Below are 14,460 nucleotides of genomic sequence, written 5' to 3'. Positions count from 1 at the left end.
TTTGACGTGTCCTTCATTTAACAGAAAAGACAGAAGCATTTTAATGCTGATACACAGCCACATTCTATGCAATTATTTTAGAACTAAATTTTCACAAACTGGTTATGAAATCCAAATGAAGACTAGAAATTTTAAAAAATACCCATAAATGCATTTTAATGTAAAAAGATGAAATGTTAGAAATGAGATAAGTCAACTGTAAACCAAATGACCTTTGCTTTCAAGATCTAGAAAGACGGCACTGATAAACCTATTTGCAGGACGGAAACAGAGAGACAGACACAGAGAAGGACTTGCGGGGGGAGGTGGGGGCGTGAACTGAGAGCAACGCTGACACATACACATGACCACGTGCAGAACAGACGGCCGGGGGGAAGCTCCTGTGTCACACGGGGAGCTCGGCCCGGCACTCTGACAACCTACAGGGGTGAGGTGGGAGGGGAAGGGAGGCTCAAGATGGAGGGGATATGTGTGTGTGTGTGTGTGTGTGTATAATTATGGCTGATTCGCACTGCTGCATGGCAGAAACCAACAAGACACTGTAAAGCAATTATCCTTCAATTAAAAAAAAATAATTTTTAAAAATCTATAGAGCAAAGCTACTATAGAAAAGGAGAAATATTTAGAATTTATCCTAGTCCTTGAATTCTAAGTACAATTTTGCAGCTTAAGATTCACAGAAGACTTGGTTAAAGAAAAAACTTCTGAATAAATATTACATTTCAGTGAGGCAGACAGGATGAAGCACAAGCTGGAATCAAGATTGCTGAGAGAAACATCAATAACCTCAGATATCAGATGACACCACCGTTACGACAGAAAGTGAAGAAGAACTAAAAAGCCTCTTGATGAAAGTGAAAGAGGAGAGTGAAAAAGTTGGCTTAAAACTCAACATTCAGAAAACTAAGATCATGGCATCTGGTGCCATCACTTCATGGCAAATAGATGGGGAAACAATGCAAACAGAGACAGACTTTATTTTCTTGGCCTCCAAAATTACCGAAGATGGTGATTGCAGCCATGAAATTAAAAGATGCTTGCTCCTTGGAAGGAAAGTTATGACCAACCTAGACAGCATATTAAAAAGCACAGACATTACTTTGCCAACAAAGGTCCATCTAGTCAAAGCTATGGTTTTTCCAGTGGTCATGTATGGGTGTGAGAGTTGGACTGTGAAGAAAGCTGAGCACTGAAGAATTGATGCTTTTGAACTGTGGTGCTGGAGAAGATTCTTGAGAGTCCCTTGGACTGCAAGGAGATCCAACCAGTCCATCCTAAAGGAAATGAGTCCTGATTATTCACTGGAAGGACTGAAGTTGAAGCTGAAATACCAATACTTTGGCCACCTGATGTGAAGAACTGACTCATTGGAAAAGACCTTGATGCTGGGAAATACTGAAGGCAGGAGAAGGGGATGACAGAGGATGAGATGGCTGGATGACATCACCAACTTGACGGACATGAGCTTGGGCAAGCTCCAGGAGTTGGTGATGGACAGGGAGGCCTGGCATGCTGCAGCCATGGGGTCGCAAAGAGTCGGACACGACTGAGCGACTGAACTGAACTGAGGTTGACTATTCATGTATCACTGTAACATTTTGAGATGCTTCTGAATTATGTTGTTTTGATACAATGGGAAGTCAATTAATAAAATATCCAACCCTTCTTTGCTCAGATGCTGATAATGTCACTTGTACACCGTGCACACTCCCCATCCTTCCCTCCTTGGCTTCTCCCCACACACCACTGCCCTATTCATGGCAATTCACCAAAGGAGGGAAAGGAAGGTGAAAAGAGGTCGGTCTGAACTAGTTTACATGGCTGTGTGACAGGGTGGGGCGTCAAAATGACAAAACTCCCCCTGGATCCACAGTGCTGCTTTCTGTTACTTCAGTTATCCCAGTCTAGCACATTCTGAAAATATTAATGGAAACTTTGAGAAATAAACCATTCTTAAGTCTTAAAACAGCACAACGTTCTGAGTACTGAGACAAAATCGTTCCCCATCCAAGTCCGTCCCGCTGCCAACAGGAATCATCCCGCTAGTCACTTCATAAAATGTCTTGGTCATCAGACTGACTATTGTGGTTTGGCCACCTGATGCGAAAAACTGACTCACTGGAAAAGACCCTGATGCTGGGAAAGATTAAAGGCGGGAGGAGAAGGGGACGACAGAGGATGAGATAATTGGATGGCATCACCGACTAGATGGACATGAGTTTGAGTAAACTCTGGGAGTTGGTGATGGACAGGGAGGCCTGGCGTGCTGCAGTCCATGGGGTTGCAAAGAGTCGGACACAACTGAGTGACTGAACTGAACTGACTGTGGTTTCTCAGTGCGTGTATTCAAGGAACTCTTATCTTAATAACGGCTCTAAGGTGCAAAAGCAGTGATGTCAGTAACTCAGTTACTCTCCTACTGTGCCTAATTTACAAACTAAACTTCATTGTAAGTATTTAAGTACAGCAAAAGTACAGTGTATACAGAGAGGGTTGAGGACTACCCAGTTTCAGGCGTCCACTGGGAGCCTTGGAATGTGTCCCCTGAACATACAGAGGGTACCATGATATCCATGGTCCTGATCCCCAAAGCCTCCGGGGCAGCTAAGCTTACAGCCACACCCCCAACATCTGTAATGAAGAAACGATGGGATGTGTTGGTGTTGGTTCCACATATAAAAGGCCCAGAACAAATGGGAAAGAAATCAAGGAAGAGGGGCTGGAGGGAGGGGTGAAAACACAGTACAAGGGTGTGCACTGCAATCTGCGGATTCGCAGGAATTGAAAGAGGTGCAGAAAGTGGGTAAGTGGCAGCGGCTCTGAGTTCAGCTAGAGACAATCCCAGCGAGACCCAAGCCCTCCCTCACCCCAGCAGAGTGGCCTGAGCAAGTCATCACATCTCCCGAGGCTCCAGGTCCTCGTCCATAACTGGAGCAAACGACAGAACCATCTCATGATGCTTGAACAGCCCCGTGGGGGTGCCAAGCATGCAGCAGGGCTCCACAAACACCATGCCTATTAATAGTCGTGTCATCATCCAGCCCCACATCCTCCTTTCTGGAACAGGGAAGCCGAGACCTGGAGAAATGCAGAATGCATCCAAGGCCCACAGCTCTCTGGCAGCAAGGCCTGGCGAGAACTCACACCTCCTGCCTCCGGCCCGGGATCCACTGCTTGTCAGAAAACACATGATGAGGGGAAGACGAGGGTGGTGCTGGTTTTCAGGATTTAGTGTGGTTTCACGAAATGCATGAGAGGGTGCCTGAAACATATGCAGTATTCTCACGTTCCACCAGAAAATACTCTCATTAAATCCAGGGTAGGGCTTCATCCGGGGATGGCTCCCCCACCGCAGGGGCCACTTGAGAACATGAAACAAAACAAGTGCCCTGGCCACAGTCCTGACCATCAGAGTCACCAGCCCACAGTGATCCAGAATCACTGGAATTGACATCCAGCCACCTATATATATACATTTTTAGTTTATTTATGTGGCTATGCTGTACCACAGTTGCAGCATGCGGGATCGTTCAGTTGGAACACGCAAACTCTTACTTGTGGCATGCAGGATCTAGTTCCCTGACCGGGGATGGAACCTGGGTCCCCTGCAACTGGGAGCATAGAGTCTTATCCACTGGACCCACAGCTTACTGCTTAAGAGCTCCTTAGGTAACATTTACATGTGGTCAGCTAGAAAAACAACCACCCATAAAGACAGAAAATAACCATCTTTGCGGAGATCAGCATCACAGATTGGGAAGAAATGGAACTTGTGAAACTCAAGGAGGAAGAAAGCTTTGTGGGAACAGCTCAAGGGCAACAGCAAGCTCCTTGTCACAAGTCCAGGGAGTGTGTGCATCAGACAAAGAAGGGGTCCCTGAGCTCATCACGCCCTGTCCCTGAACGTGTTGCACCCCAGCTGCCTCTGTGGGTAGTAACACTCACCCTCCCCAAAGAACATCAGCGCTTAGAAACATTAACCTCTGCCCCAAGCTCACAGCATCTCCTTTAGAACTCTGACAGTTCATGTGGGATGCTAAGCCATCATTTAACTCAGCTACCCCCATCTACTGCGCTGCCTTAAGGATCTTATTTAACCTGAGTTTCCATTCCTTAGTTCCAGAAAAGAGGAACTGTCTGTTTCACCTATTTAATACAGTTCTTTTTAATACAGTTCTTAAGAATGATCAAAAGACAATGAGTCTGAAAGCATTTTCCGCTTCCAAAGCGATATGCAACTCTGCAATACTTCTGTTTTCACTTATACCTCCTTACCCTAGCAAAGCTATAACATGTCATGACATTTACATCCAGTACGTGCCCAAGGAGGGCCAGCTGAACTCCCTTCTCAGAAGCCCAGAGCCTGGAGGACCACCCAAGGTCAGTTGATGGGGCAAAGATTAAAGAGGAGGTCGACTGGTCACCTAGACCAAGAATGACAAATATCACAGGAACCAGGAAGTTCAAGGCAGAGGCCTAAAGTAAGTCTAAGCTGAAGAAAAGTTCAAAGAATTGTACACTATACCATTTGGAGATTATTTCAAACATCATTGAGCCCAATCCTTACACATAACTGAGTGTAAAAATGGCTGAAACAGAGAAGAAATGAAAAAGATTTTGAAGGGACTATGTCTTGCAAACAAATGCTGGCTAACAGGCCATTGAAGGGGCTGAGCGCTCTCACGTCCATCCAATTCTGATGGAAAATGGAGAATCCGATACGAAATAAAGAGCCATGCACAGTTCTAACCAAAGGTAATTAAGCAGAGTCCACCTCCAAGGTTCTGGGAAGAACGCAGGGACAAAGAGCAGCAAGCTGTTGGTCTAATTCTGTTTGCCACAGAACAGTCTTTATCTGGACCACAGCAAAGTGAGACATCAAAATCCTCAGCTAAAATAAGGACTAGCCCTCATCAAAAAGTCTACAAATAACAAATGCTGGAGACAGTGTGGAGAAAAGGGAGCCCTCCTACACTGTGGGTGGGAATGTAAATTGGTGCAGACACTATGGAGAACATGGAATGGAGGTTCCTTTAAAAACTAAACATAGGGCTACCATATGATCCAGGAATCCCAAGCCTGGGGATATATCCAGAGAAAACCATAATGGGAAAAGATACATGCACCCAATGTTCACTGCAACACTGTTTACAACAGCCAAGACATGGGAACAACCTAAACACTCATCAACAGATGAATGGATACAGAAGATGTGGTGTATATAAATACATATATACACATGTATACATATAATATGGAATGTTACTCACATAAAAAAGAGTGAAATAATGCCGTTTGTGTCAACATGTGTGGACCTAGAGATTATTATATTAAGCGCAGTAAGTCAGACAAACTCATATGATTGCACTTATATGTGGAATCTAAAAAAATTATACAGATGAATTTGCTTACAAAACAGAAACAGACTCAGATACTTCGACAACAAATTTATGGTTACCAAAGGGGAAGGGGGGGTAGGATAAATTATGAACTGGGATTAACATATACACACCAATAAACATATAACAGATAATTAACAATGACCTACTGTATAGCACAGTGAACTCTGCTCAATATTCTGTGAGAAACTGGACGTGGTAGTCACTCAGGTGTTCATGACTCTCTGCAACCCCAGGGACTGTTGCCTTCCAGGCTCCCCTGACCATGGGATTTCCCAGGCAAGAGTACTGGAGTGGGTAGCCATTCCCTTCTCCAGGGGATCAATATTCTGTGATAACCTTAGGGAAAGAATCTGAAAAAGAATGGTTATAGGTATATGTGGAACTGAACCACTTTGCTGTACATCTGAGACAATGTACAACATTGTCAAACAACTAATTACAGCTCAGTCGCTCAGTCGTGTCCGACTCTTTGCGACCCCATGAATCGCAGCACGCCAGGCCTCCCGTCCATCACCGACTTCCGGAGTTCACTCAAACTCATGTCCATAGAGTCAATGATGCCATCCAGCCATCTCATCCTCTGTCGTCCCCTTCTCCTCTGCCCCCAAACCCTCCCAGTATCAGGGTCTTTTCCAATGAGTCAACTCTTTGCGTGAGGTGGCCAAAGTATTGGAGTTTCAGCTTCAGTGTCAGTGCTTCCAATGAACACCCAGGACTGATCTCCTTTAGGATACACTGGTTGGATCTCCTTGCAGTCCAAGGGACTCTCAAGAGTCTTCTCCAATACCACAGTTCAAAAGCATCAGTTCTTCGGTACTCAGCTTTCTTCACTGTCCAACTCTCACATCCATACATGACCACTGGAAAAACCACAGCCCTGACCAGACAGACCTTTGTTGACAAAGTAATATCTCTGCTTTTTAATATGCTATCTAGGTTGGTCATAACTTTTCCTTCCAAGGAGCAAGCATCTTTTAGTTTCATGGCTGCAATCACCATCTGCAGTGATTTTGGAGCCCAAAAAAATAGTCTGACACTGTTTCCACTGTCTCCCCATCTATTTCCCATGAAGTGATGGGACCAGATGCCGTGATCTTAGTTTTCCGAATGTTGAGTTTTAAGCCAACTTTTTCACTCTCCTCTTTCACTTTCAGGAGGCTTTTAGTTCCTCTTCACTCTCTGCCATAAGGGTGGTGTCATCTGCATATCTGAGGTTATTGATATTTCTCCCACCAATCTTGATTCCAGCTTGTGCTTCATCCAGCCCAGTGTTTCTCATGATGTACTCTGCATGTGAGTTAAATAAGCAGGGTGACAATGTACAGCCTTGATGTACTCCTTTTCCTATTTGGAACCAGTCTGTTGTTCCATGTCCAGTTCTAACTGTTGCTTCCTGACCTGCATACAGATTTCTCAGGAGACAGGTCAGGTGGTCTGGTATTCCCATCTCTTTCAGAATTTTCCACAGTTTATTGTGATCCACACAGTCAAAGGCTTTGCCATAGTCAATAAAGCAGAAATAGATGTTTTTCTGGAACTCTCTTGCTTTTTCAATGACCCAGAGGATGTTGGCAATTTGATCTCTGGTTCCTCTGCCTTTCCTAACACCAGCTTGAACATCTGGAAGTTCACGGTTCACGTATTGCTGAAGCCTGGCTTGGAGAATTTTAAGCATTACTTTACTAGTGTGTGAGATGAGTGCAATTGTGCGGTAGTTTGAGCATTCTTTGGGATTGTCTTTCTTAGGGATTGGAATGAAAACTGACCTTTTCCAGTCCTGGGGCCACTGCTGAGTTTTCCACATTTGCTGGCATGTTGAGGGCAGCACTGTCGCAGCATCATCTTTCAGGATCTGAAATAGCTCAACAGGTGGGCTTCCCTGTTGACTCAGAGGTTAAAGCGTCTGCCTGGAAGGTGGGAGATCCTGCTTCGATCCCTGAGTTGGGAAGATCCCCTGGAGAAGGAAATGGCAACCCACTCCAGTACTCTTGCCTGGAGAATCCCCTGGAAGGAGGAGCCTGGTAGGCTATAGTCCATGGGGTCGCAAAGAGTCTGACACGACTGAGCGACAACTAACTACAGCCCAGTATAAAATAAAAATTGTTTAAAAGTGAAAAAATAAGACTATTCCATTTGGCATTCCCATAGAAGATGTGAGCTTTGTTAAGTACCTCCATATCACAAATATTTAACAACTCTGACTGACAGGTTTATGACCTATTTTCACATGTATTTTCCACTGAAGTTTCAAAAATCATTAGCTACACAGTGTAGGAAGAAGGGGGTAAAGTCCTTGGCACGGAGATAACACAAGGGGGGAAAAGAGGCTTATGTACCACTTAAGAAACAGATTTCAAGTTTCCATTCATCAAAACATGTAAGGCTTACTTGAAGCCAAATTGTGCAAAAAAAAAAAAACAAGAACAGATGGAAAACATATGTGAGCAAAGCAAGTGGTTACGTTCATAAACACACAGCAATCAAGCAGCTTTCCTTCACACTGACCTCCATGTCAGACCTACACAGATAACGGACTAGACCGGATGCTTTCTTTTTCAATGTCACCACGGTAAAATGTAAACAGAAAGCATGACGTAACACTGACAAGGCATGGGGGTGGATGCAAACAGGGAGCCAGCTCCAGGAGGACCAGCGGAAGCCAATGATGACCAGCACCCTGGCCTGAATAAAGCTCATCTGGTCCCTGGGCAAAGAATCTCTACCCGACAGCACAATGACTTTGCCACGAATGTGGCACATGTAAATGTATCACATATACTGGTAAATGTATCACATTCACCTCTTATTTCTGGATTTTTTTCTTAAAAGGCAAAGTCAGGAACAGCTGAAAGAAAAACTCATCAACTGTCAACTACTTACATGTATAGGACATTGCTTGGGTGATGTGCTTCTCAGGCAAGTGTATTAATATTTTACATTTTAAAGACAAGTAAAAATCCCAGAGAAGTAACCTTGTCTAATGCCAAATATCTGTGTTAGGAATAAAGATTGCAACTTCCTGGCAGTCTGAGTCATAAGCAAATTCCTATGACCCGCTGCCCAAGTGAGTTCTGATTTTAGACTTGGCTGGGGAGGAACTCATGTATCAGAGAGAACAGATTTGGTGAGTTTCATCTGTGCCTGCTGCCCCCAACACACAAACACACACACGGTACTGAAAGCAGGTATGTGAGAGTCCCTATGGATGGACACAGACAACTGGGGTTTGCCTTTTGTACCAGCAATCAAACTTACGGATCAGCAAGCCCATACTGACTGATCACTGCAGCGTCTCCTCCTTACATCTGTCTTGTCAAAACTGTCTTTTTTATTTAACTATTGTTTGCCAAGGCTATATACCATTGGAAAAAACAGGAAACATTAACACAGACATTCAAAAGACGTGCCAAGTCTTCCAATAATAACAAAAATGTAAAGGGTTTGAAATAAAGTCATGATTAAAGAATGCATCACAAAAAATAAAATCACAATCCAACCTAGTGAAATACATCAAGAGCTTTCACAGAGATGAACATAAAGAAAGCATCTACAAAAGACAAACTGCAAGGCCTCCAGCAGCTGTGTGCACCTGGAGCCCTTATTCCAGGGCAAACTCACCTCCTTCGTGTCCTTGGAAGGGAAGGACATACTATCACACAGGGAATGACATCTCTTTTCTCCAACCTGGAAATGGTGTGCTTCCTGAAGGCAAGATCTTTGCGTGTTTTGCTTTTCCTGAATATCACTGTCATTTTTTGATGGACCTTCAGAAAACCCATCTTTTTCAAGTGATCTCTCTGTACCACAGTGAATGGAACTTAAGCTGGCTGCCTTTCTTGAAGAAAAACCACCCGTTTTTCTCTGGAATGTTCTTTTTCTTGTGTTGACATCATCCAAGTGGTCCTTCCTCTTTGCGTGGTAGGGGGTGCCGTCTCTTTCTGAAACCCTTTCCTCTGGTTTTCTGACTCTGACCTGGGTTTCCTGGTGCTGAGAAGGGCCCCCCGGGGGACGCTGACCGCTCGCCGTCTGGGGCTGGGCCCCTGCCTGCAGAGTGAGGCCGGGGCTGGCCCCCCGCTCCCACGCCAGCCCCCCGGAGAGCGGGCGGGCGCTTCCCTTCCCTTCATCACCAAGCCGAGGCCCTCCTGACTCCGTGTCACCTGCTGCTTTCTGGGTCAGGTCCCTTCTAAAGTATTTTCCTCTTCCAGCAGAATACTTTTCAGGTCTCAGAGGAGTTTTGGCAGGATCCAGATGCTGTTCTTCTTTCTCGGCTCGGACACATCCACAGACATTCCCCATCTGATTTGCAGAAACTCACAGCTGCACAGTGTCCCTCATTTCAAAAGCCGGGGCTTCCTCAGATCTCCACACAGCCTAACTCCTCAGACTTCATGACCATCCTTTTCAGCGTGAGGCCATCTTGCTCATGAGAAAGGCACCCGCAAGAAACGCCGTGGCATCCCGCCCGGCCGGCCGGCCCCGGGTCTCATTAGACGCTGTGGCTTATTTCTGACCACCAATCCTCTTAGACAAACATCACTGCTCACTGTCAAATGACATCCTGATGAGCTTCCAAGGCAAACCCTTAGCCTTGCTGCACAAAAACACTCTGACCCTCGCTTTCCTTTCGGTTTTCTGAAATGCAGTTACACTACCCAAGTCTGCTCTAACCTTTGGAACCACTGGCGATGTGACAAATCTGAGCGCAAACAGAAAGCAAATACCAGTCAGGAGACGTTTAGCAAAGTGCCTTTCAAACTTAGTTCCAAAGTGCCTTTCAGCTTTAGTTTCAGAGACTCCTGACTGTACAATTTTTTTTTACTTAAGAAACACAAACTAATGTTGGCACTTGTCCCAAAAACTAGGCTCAGAAACCTCTATAAACTGTATTAAGACTCATTCAAAAACAGCAACCACAAAAAAAGAAAAAAACAGGGTGATTCAACAGCTGAAGGAGAGATAATACATGTTAAATTCCTAAAACACTCTAATCAAATCATTTCTAAAATCAATCCCTTTAAATAGCTTCTCATATTTTTCATATGACAAATTTCCAAGCCATTTCTCTTTCTGTGATCATTAGGATTTTCATATGAGTAGCTTGATAAACTTTATGATTTCAAGCTTGGAACACTTAGCCAAAAGAAACACCCGTGTGTTCTTACACATGAATTAAGGCAGTTGAACTTCACATGTAACCTTTGTAATTGTACCCTAGTTAAATATTACGCAGTTTTACCAGGGCTGTGCTGCATAAATTATAAATCAGAATGGAGCCTGATGACCTAAGGTGTGCCTCTTTCTAAGACTGAGTCATTGATATGGTAAAAAGGAAATTAGTATCATATGACTAGTCTTACACAAAAGCTGAAATCAGCTGACTAAAAAAAAAAAAAAAAAAATTGACAACTGACTTTCTCCAGGTTGTCTTTAGACTGATCCAAAAATGGAACTCATGTTTTTCTAAATAAAAATATTCAATTAAATAGTCAAGTTAGCAATGTGGCTGATAATTGTCAATAACAAACCTGCACGGTGAGGTTTTCCTTAATCATTTCAAGAGGAAATTAAACAATCTCTATCAGAAAAAAGAATTATATCCCAGAAGCCAAGCTGGTAAAAATAAAGCTTCAGGCTGGTTTGTTTTGAATTTATTCTCAATGTCTTCACTGGCACTAGGACATCTTTCAGGAGAACTCAGAAGTATGATGGCTGGCATGTGCACTAACATGCCGAAGGTATGACCACTGATTGGCACTTCCTTCCAGCCCCGCCAAACCCAGCAGCTGCCCCCTTTTCAGGTCACTGCACATCGCTGTCTCCCCCAGAGACGGCTCCACTTCAGTCTCTGCCTGGTTAGCTGGCATTCATCTTGCAAAGCCTGTCTACAACATCAGGGGCAATTTCCTTTATTCTCTAAGACCTTCCTAATCCTACCGAAACACACCCTCCTCTACATCCCTACTTTTATTTCTACTGTGACAGATTCAACAGCCCAGATTATAGCCAGTATTACAAACATTCTCCCAATAGAGCATCACACTTCCATCATCTGAGTGAGACAGACTGGGATCTGGGACCCTTTGTTGCAATACTTGCACGTGAACAAACCTCTCCTGCACTAAAACCTACTGCAGGCAGGCACAGCTGGGGCAAATTCTGGACAAAAGACACAAAGAGACCAAAAACCCAACTGCCGCTTCTGAAGAGCCCAGAGCAAAAGCAGGGGTCAGGAGCAAAAGCAGGGTACTGCGCGTGCCCCCCACACACACCACCACCAAGGGGGTGGGCACACCCCCCCAGCCACACCTGTGACCCAAGCCCCGGTCAGGCCCCCACCCTGATCCCACGTGAGGAAGGCGCCCACCCCACCTCGGGGACTAGGGAACCTGTTCTCACTTCCCATGCTGCAGGCACCAGCTCCCAGAAAGCCCTGCCTGAATTTTTTACCTGGCCTCTGACCAACTGCTATTGATTAAGGAGGCCAAGAACCCTAGTCGGTTACACAGTATCTCTGGACCTAGCATACGGTAACTAACAGGAGACTACTGTACTGGCCAACACTTAGCCTTCAGACTGCCCAACTATAACAGACAGTCAATTTGTGATGCTCAAACAAATATTTTTAAATCAATAAATAAATTGGTCTTCTGAAATCACTTCCTTTATTTATGTAAAGCATAGAGGAGAAAAAAGGCCCAGTTACTATTGAGTGAGGACGATTATCACGGCTATAAATAGCTTTCTGTCTTGGCATAACAAGTAAAATCATTCTGATCTTAAATTATCATAGGACTAAAAGTATCCCTTTAAATAAAAAGGAACACTTCTATTTTATATTGAAATTTTATATTTTATATTTATAATATAAATAATATAGTAATATTATGTTTATATTTTATAGTTTATACTTCAAAACACTGAAATGTTCTATTTTAAATAAACCTTGGTCTAATTTTTATTTATTTATTTATTTTTAAACCTTGGTCTAATTTTTAAGTACTGGTGATAATCTAACAGTCATAATATCTTATAATTCAGGTCCTAAAATACACTGGATTTCCTAAAATATGCCACAGGATCACATTAGAAGCAAAACTCTTGGGAGTCTGGGATTAGCACATGCATTAACTATCATATACAGAACAGATAAGCAAGGTCCTACTGTACAGTACATGGAACCGTATTCAGAACCCTGTGATTAACCATATGGGAAAGAATATGGAAAATACTGTGTGTGTCTGTGTGTGTGTAAAACTGAAACATTTGGGGTACAGCAGAAATTAACATGACATTACAAATCAACTATATTTCTACAAAAAAATAAATTTAAAAAAAGAAACAAAACTTAAGTTGGCACATTTTTGGCTGGTCCTCTTCTCTCCTCCAAAGACACTTAATATAGAATTCTTTTCTGAATGATTCTTTGCTTTCCATTTCCTTCAACTTAGGGTCTAAACACATTGCCTCTAATTTCTAACCACTTACATTTCGGTCTGTTACTTTCTGGTTTCTGCTCTCAGGAACTTGAGGGGACCTTCCCCCAAACCCCTGGGGTCTTCCTAGACAAAACTACTAACCTGCATTCACTCTTCACTTTGTCAGACCCTTTGAGGGCATTCCACGCTGCCCACTGTTCCCTTCTACTTGAAATTCTCCTCCCCTGGTTTCGTCAATGCTACATTTTCTTGTATCTACAACAAGAAACGAAGTCCATGTTTCTCTCTCTTATTAGGAGAGTTCTGGTAAAACCAACTATAATCCGGGGTGACGAATCCTTCTCAATGTGAATAAAGAGCTGGGTGAGGGGCTGCTGCAGGACCGGGAAGGTGCTAAAGAAAAAGCAGGCCATCACCGACGCCGGCCAGCTGCGGGCCAGGCCCCCCGCTCCTTCTTTGTCCCCAGGTGGATGGTCTCCCCGCACCCCAATCATGGTCTCCTCCAAACTTCCGTCCTCTCCCTCTGCTCTTCTCCACCGGCCCCCCTGAAAGTCCCTCCTCTCTGACAGACCCAGGACCCTCGCTTTCTGGAGACCCCCAGGTTCATCGGCGGCACCTCTGATTCCCTGGCTCCACTCCGCCCGCATCTCCAGCTGCCCGGCAGACAGAAGCCGGGGGACCCCCAGCACGTCAAGCCCACCAACGCCGTGGCCATTCCCTCTCCCCTCACCTCCACCTCCCCGGGCTGTCGGCTGGTTTTTTATCTCCTGGGTTCACGGCTCAGCGGCATCTTTAACCCCCCAACACACACCCTGTCACCAGGTCCATCCTTCCTTCCTCCAAAACACCACCCTGGATTCACCTTTTCTTCCGCACCCAAGCCCTGGCCTTTAACACCCCATCTGAGGGCACCACCTCAACCTCTCCACTCATCTCCTTGACTGCGACCTGTGGTCATTTGTTTATTTTACCGGAGTCCACATACAGTTCTAAAACATCATTTTGCAGGTGCAAGACGGTTGGGTGACTTGCTCAATGTCTTCACGGCCACAGATAAAAGAACTGACCACCACACTCAGCTGTGTCTCCCTCCAGAGCCTGGGTGCTCCCCAACTCTGCCATTCAAACGCCAGACACAGCCTATATCATCAGCTGTCGGTAACAACGGGGCTGTTTCTAAAGGTCTCCTGCAGTTTCAATCCTAAAAGTTCTGGATCCCTGGGAAAGCTGCTGAGCAACTCCACGTGAATTCTGCTTTTTGGCCCATTCTAGTTAGACGTCACCTGTTCTACTAACAAGGTTTCGGGTCTGGAGCCAGGCCCCAAACCCTGCCTTGCTCGGTACGCCAGGCCCCCTGAGGATACGCCAGGCCCCCTCTAGTGATGAGGGTCCCTGACTCCAGTTCCCAGTCATCAAGCCCTGCTGAGCCCGACATTCGCCTAATATATCTGTACTAGCTGCTCTATCGGCTGGCCGGCTGACACCCGGTCACCCGGTGTCCCGGTACCTGGGTCCTCTCCTCTGATTTTCTAGTGCTACACCTTTGCTGCCTACCCAAGTCCTGGAGCCTGTAAGACTCTACTTCCTATAGCTGTCCATATATGCCAGATTTAGCCTGTTCC

At 44.9% G+C, this 14,460-nt stretch overlaps 1 protein-coding gene across 17 annotated transcripts in view; it reads right to left on the bottom strand.

Moving 5' to 3' along the window:
• The window catches only part of DST (dystonin), a 511,627-nt gene that overhangs the window by 236,129 nt on the left and 261,038 nt on the right, over window positions 1-14,460 (bottom strand). Inside the window, exon 1 of one of the 17 annotated variants that reach the window (XM_043450647.1) lies at window positions 9,021-10,030. The exons of the other annotated variants lie outside the window; for them this stretch is intronic. Coding sequence (XP_043306582.1) covers window positions 9,021-9,698 — 678 coding nt within the window. The 5' untranslated portion in view covers window positions 9,699-10,030. Of the gene's footprint in view, window positions 1-9,020; window positions 10,031-14,460 lie in introns of those variants that run through there. 17 annotated transcript variants of the gene reach the window in all.

This window comes from Cervus canadensis, chromosome 28, assembly GCF_019320065.1.
Source record: "Cervus canadensis isolate Bull #8, Minnesota chromosome 28, ASM1932006v1, whole genome shotgun sequence".
Lineage (NCBI taxonomy): Eukaryota > Metazoa > Chordata > Mammalia > Artiodactyla > Cervidae > Cervus > Cervus canadensis.
The sequence above is the reverse complement of the archived record's forward strand: the minus strand, read 5'-3'. Positions and strand labels throughout refer to the sequence as shown.